We start from the raw sequence: 8,463 nt of genomic DNA on the forward strand, positions 1-8,463 counted from the left end.
TTTGTTCATATGTTTTGTCATCATCAAAAAGGGGGAGATTGTTGCTCCTAGATTGATTTTGATGATTACAAAGCAGATTGAAGGGATACAAACAATTGAAAAAGTCCTTATGCTCTTCAAGGGCAAAATCGTAATTTCACTAAAATTCTGATTTGATAGTACCATTTGGTAGAACAAATGATTTGAAATCTATTGGTGAAAATTTCATTGTGTTTGGACTTATATTTTTGAAGTTATGAAGGTTTGAAGTGCATGAGTCGACTCATGAGTCAACTCATGGCACTATGAGCTGAATGGCACGCAAAAAAAATTTCCATGGCACGCTGGATTTTTGGCTTGGCATGACCTGTGAGTCGACTCATGAGTCGACCCACAAGGCATGAGTCGACTCATGAGTCGACCTCTGCTGATTTGGGCCAAAAAATCCAGAAATCCAAGTTTCTGGTCTTTGCAACAGAAGTCGACTCATGAGTCGACTCCTGATGCATGAGTCGACTCATGAGTCGACCCCTGCGACGGGAAATGTCAGCAACGGCTATTTTTTTGCCCGTTTTAATTGCCATTTATGCTTCCTAAAAATCCTCTAACGGTTCTTTATCTGCCTAAATTGTTTTCTCTTGCTTCTAATGCTACAAAATGCTTAATTTGATAAAAGAAATTGCAGATTAAATAGCGGATCAAACGTGAAATCAAATGAAAAAGAGAAAAGAGAGGAAAAAGAGAAGAACAGAAGAGAGGATCCGAAATTTGCAAGAAAAAGCCTGAGATCAACGAAATATCCATAGAGAAAAAGAGAGAGGATCCACAATATACCAGAGAGATTGTGAAAGAGAAAAGGAAGATCTTTCAAGGAGAGAATTCTTCACGCCTATCGTTTCAACCTTGATCTAGAGATCGTTCAAAGCTTTCAAGAGATCTTCAATCAACAATCAACCTCTTCTCAAGCGTTCAACCGTTCATTCATCTTGAGAAAATCTGAAAAAGGGGTTCTTCATTTGAGTAAAGCTTTTATTGTTATATTTGCTCATTTAAGGAGCTGTTATTGTATTCATCTGTGCTCTAAATATTCTTACTCTTTGTGAGTTTTTGCTCTTGTTTTTGGAGGATTTCCAAAACAAGGAAAGGTTGATCCGAACCTGAAATCGGAGTGTTTTGGGTTGGCTTGTACCCGGGAAACAAGTGATCTAGCTTGGGATAGCTAGGGTCGGAGTTTCCGACGTCTTGTATTCTAGCTTGGGATAGCTAGTGTCGGAGTTTTCGACGTTTTGTATTCGGGTTGAATACAAAGGATAGTGGATTAAAATTTCCAAGTGGGATCTTGGGGAGTGGACGTAGGTGCAAGGTTAGCACCGAACCACTATAAATCCTTGTGTTTGTGGTGTGCTTTATCGCTTTATCTTATTTCTTTATTATATCCTTGCAATACTGCTTTAGTTAATTAATATTGATTTAAAGCCATTATTTTGTTCTTCATAAGTTATCTGTTGGGCTTAAAATTTTTTTAGAAACCCAATTCACCCCCCCTCTTGGGTTGCATAGCTGGGCAACAATTCTCCGTTCGAGCGCTCCATTCTTGTTGAGGCAGAGAACTGACTTGAGCGTCGGAGGGTCTTGCCGGAGCAACCCCACCTCCGGTTTAGATTTCCCTTGCAGGTCCCGGCGGCGACCGCGACTTCCCCGACTCCAGCTTCTCTAGCGCAAGCGGATTTTTGCACCAACATCCAGATTTATCTTCTGATGACTTCAACCTTCTGGTGTTATTGATCTTTTAAGGTTGACCTTCTGGTAACCAAAGTCTTGGCTGTCTCTACTTCAGTTTAGTCTTCACCTCATCTTTAGATTTGATCTTCACTATGGTCTTGCTTCAGCTTAAGTGCTCAAGGACTTATTGTTCTGCAAGAAGAAAATAAAATAGTAAAAGGGCCTTGAGGGCCTCCTACCATGAAAATTAGAGTTCTGTTTGAGAGTTCATGGGTTCTGCTTGACTCTTCTTTATTATTTGCTTTGGATTGGCCTTGAGCTGGGCTTTGGATTAGCCTAGATTTGGCATCGGATTGGTTTGAATCTGATTTTGTGTTGGCCTAAATTTGGTTTTAGGTTGGTTTGGATTTGACTTCAGGTTGGCCAAAACTAGCTTCGGATCAATCTTGATCTGAGTTCAAATGGGTCTGGATCTGGCTTCGGATTGATCTTCATTTGAGTTTGGATTGGCTTGAATCTGGCTCCAGATTGACCTAATTTTGACTTCAGATCAACCTTGATCTAGGTCTTCTGATGATATAGATCTTTTGGGGGCAGCTTCGAGAGCCTGACCTTCAAAATATCGACTCTTTTTCTTTTCTTTTCTTTTCTCTCTTCTTTTTTTATGAGGAAAATAAAAGGGAGGTGTGTAGGTACTACTCAAATAAATGCTCCTCAACATCTACTTCCTGGCCTTCCTCGCAGGGGTCTTCCCTGCTGAAGGTTTCGTAGGGATCTTCGATGCAACCTTGGGCTTCGCTAGGAAAATTGCCTTCCTCCAAAGTGCGTCTTTGGTTGAGGTCTTTGCCGACTTTGCAAGATGACTTTTCACCTTTAGCCTAGCCACCTTCGCTACAGACTTCGGCTTCGGCTTGGTGGCAGCGGCAGCTTGGACTTCAGCTTAAGCATTAGTTTGGGCTTCACCAGAATGGAGGCGGAGGCAAGCTTTGCCAGAGCTCAGGGGGTGAGAGGCTGGGAGCTCATAGGAGATTTTGATCTCATTCTGCTTGCCACCGATGGTGAGCTTCTTGAGCTAGATAAGGAGAAGCTTACAGAAGTTAAGAGGCAAGTGAGAAATGAAGGAAGCTCTTAGTTACCTTCGCCACCAGCTTCGGCTTCATCGAAGCCTTGAGCCTATTTTCAATAAACCCTATGTTCACCGTTGATCTCGATCTCTCCCCCTTCGACTTTCCTCGATATAAATCCCCATTAGATCCACCCCATTGTCCACCTGACAAGAAGGAAGGATGGGGCGAAGAGGTGTTAGTCACTTATAGCCCTAATTTCCTCACCACCGACAACAATAGTAGCAGTGAAGCGTGGAGCTTTGAGGGGCCAATCAAGATCATCATCTCGAAAAAGGAGTTCTGTTCCTTAATTTACTACTAGAACTTGGAGGAGTTTGGCTCTGATCTCAAGAAGGAGATGGTGGCGATTAGAGAAGCCACCATCAACACAATTTGGGACCTCTTGAGATCCCTCAAGTTCGATGCCTCCATCGCTCAGGGGTTGCACGAGCCCATCGGCTAGGCCATTAATGACCTTAGCAACTCCATCTGGTGAAGCACCACTGGGATCCTCTTCCAAAGCAAAGAAGCCCTCGCGATGCTAATTCCTCTAATCCCTCCTCCAATGACACTGGGACAGAGAACCTGACTGGAGTAGTCTTGTGCTTCTGAGGGGGTTTGCTGGCCACTGCCGCTCGATTTTCTTCTTCTTAATGAGCTTGTCATAGCAATAAATCTAGAGGTCGAGCTCATCGTGGATCCAGTTGAGGAGGTGCTATCGGTGGTAATGATCCCATTTGAGGACACGGACCTGGCCGAAGCAATTTTCGCCACCGAGGTGCCCATTGTAGAAAAGACATGATTTTGGGGGGGAGATCAGGATTGGGCTTCAGGTAGTTTTGGGTTGCCAAGAAAGACATGACCGAAGAGATGAAACTGGAGGAAAGTAGACTCCACATGCATCCGACTTGTATGACATGACTTGGCTCCCAGCCACATAAATAAGTTTAGCTTTAGAAAGTTCACATTCATGAGATTTGCTCTCTACGATCTTCACTTTGATCGGATTTTTTTTTTCTTTTTGGATTTTGGCTTGGACATAATCTTTTTATCTTGACTCAAGTGGTCAAGGTCCGATGGCCCTCTGAGAAAGAAAGAAAATAAAACAAGGAATGGAAACTTGAAAGCCTCTTACCATGAGAGTTTTTGAATCATCGTAGTTGCTCCTGCTCCGAGCCTATTCTTCTAGGATGCCCCTTGACGATAAGGAAATATGGATCTCTTATGATTTACGGGGTGGAATTTGAAAGATTTGTTGGAATCTCAAGGGATAAATTTTGTTTGCATCCAATCCATCGTGACCTTGTTCGGATCGTGATCTCCTTCCATATTTGGAGCTTGATGTCATGCTTTCCTTTCTTGTTTGGAGCCTGCTCAAGAATTCAAAATTTGAAATATAAATAAAGAAATAAAAATGATTCAAAAATCGAGGGATTTTCATATTTTCTTCCTCATTTGGATTGCAAGCCTCCTGACTTCAAGCCCGATTAGGATAGTTTGGAGGGGTTGATTGATTCAAAGGCGATTAGATCTAATCGATATCGACCGATTTAGAGGTAGATGATCCGGATCTCATTGGCATTGAAGCAGTGCGATGAAACTCCTCTCATTGAATATTTATTTTTTCTTATAAATAGGCCTGGGCCCTCTTTCTAGCGTCAATATGTTGCGGCAGAATTTCATCTCGAGATCAGATTTACTGGAGTTGGACTATGGTGGTAGATTGGTGATGACAAGATCTGCAAGAAAAGTCTCCGAATGGAGGTGGCTCTGACAAAGATCCTCCAACACTCAAGTCAGAACTCTAGACAATAGAGGAAAGGAGTGAGCGTATTGGGAGAGAGGAGATTTCATACCTTGAGGGTCCTCTGTAGGTCTTTTTTTATAAGCGAGGCTGAAGAGTTATGAGAAGGAAGGAGAATCAGACAATTAGCCTTGATTTATCTGGAGAGATATGGTTGTTATCTTCTTCCTTATTTATCTGTCATGGGCTATTATATCGTGGTTATTCGAATTTTGAAAGAGATATAAAATTTTTAGATCAGATCTGATCCGACAAGAGAGATCTAGGATCGGCCAAGAATCAAGTCAGTAGCCAAACAAGAATTGGAGTTGCTGAAATAAGTGAATCAGAAATGACTGGCCAAGCCTGGGATACCTTTGTATCCTCGTATACCTCACATCTTTGGTCAGTACGAAATTATCCCCAACATTTTCTATCTACTAATACATAATTATTGAAGAATATCTTTTGATCTACAATTTTTTATGATGTTACACATTTTATTTTTAAGGAAAGTTAAAAATGATGCTGATTGGATGGAAGTATACGTGGCAAATCATGTAGAAACTACTTTGCAAGCTGCATTGGATTTTTTTTTTTTTTTTGATTCATGGAGATATATTTTCTCTAGATTGGTATAAACAAAATTCTCTCTCCCCCCACCGACACCCCCTCGGTAAAAAAATGTTTACCAGTATGCGTCACCATTACTACAGGGAGTTGAACAGTTTTACCACATCCATTATGGTGGGGGGAGATGTGAGAAGACTTTGGAGGGAAGGCAGGGCATACCTATACGGAAAGCTTGAGATGCCATGCTATTTTTGCTGTAGACGTGACCACCAACCCTCTGTGCGTGGATTTTGCGTGGATACGGGACAAAGGAGCCTACTTTGGTTTGCACCAAGGCAAAGGGATGGTGACATTAGATGGCTGCTTCTATTTGGTTTCCAGTTCTATTTGTACTAGGGTTGTCTAGACTGTCTCCTTGTGGTAAAGGCACTTAATGAATGGAGTGAAGACGAGCAGTGTCATAAATTCTACAGCACTTCATTAACACTTCTACACCTGTTCTTTGCGTATTTATCATTCATTATAATTACGTTGGATGGCCCATTAAGCCTGCTGCAAGTGGCCCTTAATGTTCTCTTGGTCCTTAAGCTATAAATGATCACCATTAGAATTGTTAATTTATCTGGACCACCCCTTCAGCGCTTGGTATCCGTTGTTGTTGCTCTTGTATTGCAAGATTCCAGTGTCTTTTTCTCTACAATAGCAGAATCTAATGAGACCTTTGAAACTAAATAGCCTTATTTGTTTAGATAAAGCAGCTTGTTCTCCAATTCCCCACTGAGCTATTTGCATTACTTATTTGATCAGCAATCATATTTTATTGACTGGGCGTTGTAAGTTGTAACTAAGGCCAAGCCTCTTGAAGTCTCGGAAAAAAAAAAGGCAGAGGGAACTAGAAGATGGAAGCTAGATAATTTTAAAGCTGGTTCTTTTCCAAAGGAGAATCAAAGTTCAAAACTGAGGGCACGCCGGCTAACAGTTACCAGAAACAAGTCAAGACCAAACAATGACTAATATTTTGCCGTTCTACAAAACATCCAATATGGCCTAACAAAAATAAAAAAAGATAGAAGCCTTGGCTTTATGTGACCTAGGTGCAGCCAATGGTACAACTTCCTGGGCCCACCTGTACGTGTGACCGATCTCCGTCGCACAGCGATGCCACCACCGCCTCACCCTCGTCATTGCAAGCCTTCCTGGATTCCCTTCCACTAGCTTAGGCATCATCTTATATCTACTTATAAATCCTTATGTACCTATCTCTAAAGTTCTTAATATTGCTACTATCTACTCTTTGTGCCCCACTATGTTATTCCATTATTTAACTGATGGAATGGAAAGGAAATTAATAATGACTATTTCTCCACCAAGTCCAGCTTTTGATTGTATTTATTTTTCCTTGAACAAGATAATAAATAAAGAAAGATCATCGTAAACTAAAAGTGATCATATTCGACAAAAATCACTGTTGGTATATTTAATTTAATGTTATTTCTTTCGATGCTGCTACATTCTGTGTCCGGTGAAACGGTCAGACAGCAACTAGCCATTACAACAAAATAATGTTTGTACCATAGCTTTTATTTAGATGCCTGAGATGCTTATTTATGTATATATGACGCAATGGGCCAGGACCCCCTCGTAGGCTGTTAGTGCGGCCATATGCTTAATCCGTCGTATGCCTTATTTTGCTATGTATGTCATTTCTTATTTAGTTATATATAGTTGTTTACTAATTAAGTTTTTGAAATGAAAGCCAAAACTGAAAGGAGTGGCTTGGTGAAGAAGCCTGCCATCTTTAGCAATCAACCTAGGGTTTCTACCCCGGCCCCCATCCCATGCACAACCGCGTTAACCCCCTGGGCCCCATCTATTAACCCCAAGGCTCACCTCCCTCTTCTATATAACCCTTGGCTTGCAAGCCATAGGAAAGGCAACAACCAACCCTTCCTCAAACCATTCCAGCAGCCATGGAGCAGTCCCCCTCTTGTCTCAAACTCTTCGGCTCATGGGCCAGCTCCTACACCCACCGAGTCCAACTTGCCCTCAAGCTCAAGGGCCTAGAATTTGAGTATGTGGAGGAGGACCTCACTAACAAGAGCCCCTCGCTCCTCCTCTACAACCCCGTCTACAAGAAGGTCCCCATCCTCCTCCATCTCGACCGGCCCATCATCGAGTCTGTCATCATCCTCCAATACATCGATGAGACCTGGACTGACCACCCGATCATGCCCATTGATCCCTATGAGCGGGCCATTGCCCGCTTCTGGTGCCACTTCGCCGACGACAAGGTTACCTTCTGGCTCATTAATTTCCTAGACTTGTTAAGCTATATCACTCTTCCATGCTTATTTTGTATCATCACCGAGGCTTTAGATGCATGGCAATTGATGCAGCTTGGCCCTGCCGCCGGCGCAGTGTTCGGATCATCAGGTGAGGAGCAGAAGGCTGCTGTGTGCCAAGTCCATGAGAATTTGAAGCTAATTGAAGCTGAGCTCAGGGAGGGAGCTTTCAAGGGGAGGAGGTTCTTTGGTGGAGACAAGATCGGTATCTTGGACATTGTCTTCGGATGCGGCTCCTATTGGCTTGCAGTGTTTGATGAAGTCATGGAGGTGAAACTCGTGGACCCCGAGGCATTCCCCCTCTTCCATGCATGGCTCCGAGACTTCGAGGAGCAGAAGGAGGTGAAGGAGATCATTCCGGCCATCGATAGGTTGCTTGAGTATGCTAGAGGCATTCGTCAACTGATGCTTAATCTCAAAGACACCACTTCTTCCACCAGCACCAGCACCACCACCGCTACCGCCACCACTGTTGCCACCAACAACAGCAACAACAATGTAGTTATTGAAAGTAGCACTAGTGTTTGAAAGGGTAGGGCCTTTCTGAGATTTGGTTTTGCTTACTATGGTAGTGTAATAGGTTTAGTAGGTGCATGTAGGTGCACTTGACTCTTTATATTATGGTCATAGCTTCTTGCGTTCGGTCATGTGATTAGATGCTCTAAATATGGTTTCTAGTTGTGTAAATGTAAGTTTTATTATATTGGTGGTTAGAGAATCTTCTGCTTGATAACATGGGCATGTGGGACTCCTTTGTTTGAATTCAACGGTCTACAACTCGGTTCTTATTATAAGTCATTTGGATGCTTCCTACAAATCAATGTATGGAAGTTGATGCCAAGGGTTCCTTTAATGCTAGTCCTAACTTCCACGTAAGAAGCTGTTGCGTGAGACTCAGTCCGTTGTACCAGTCCATCACTATGATGGCCCAAATCGCACCCAAATGACAATAAAAAAA

The 8,463-nt window shown here is 42.6% G+C and overlaps 1 protein-coding gene across 1 annotated transcript; it reads left to right on the forward strand.

The window, feature by feature from the left end:
- The first annotated feature begins 7,080 nt into the window (after positions 1 to 7,080).
- Positions 7,081 to 8,240, forward strand: LOC105034177 (glutathione transferase GST 23). The gene is made up of 2 exons (XM_010909227.4): positions 7,081 to 7,454; positions 7,560 to 8,240. The coding sequence occupies exons 1-2, from the start codon at positions 7,134 to 7,136 to the stop codon at positions 8,031 to 8,033; spliced, it is 795 nt and encodes a 264-aa protein (XP_010907529.1). The 5' UTR covers positions 7,081 to 7,133; the 3' UTR covers positions 8,034 to 8,240.
- The last annotated feature ends 223 nt before the right edge of the window (positions 8,241 to 8,463 follow it).

This window comes from Elaeis guineensis, chromosome 1, assembly GCF_000442705.2.
Source record: "Elaeis guineensis isolate ETL-2024a chromosome 1, EG11, whole genome shotgun sequence".
Taxonomy (NCBI): domain Eukaryota; kingdom Viridiplantae; phylum Streptophyta; class Magnoliopsida; order Arecales; family Arecaceae; genus Elaeis; species Elaeis guineensis.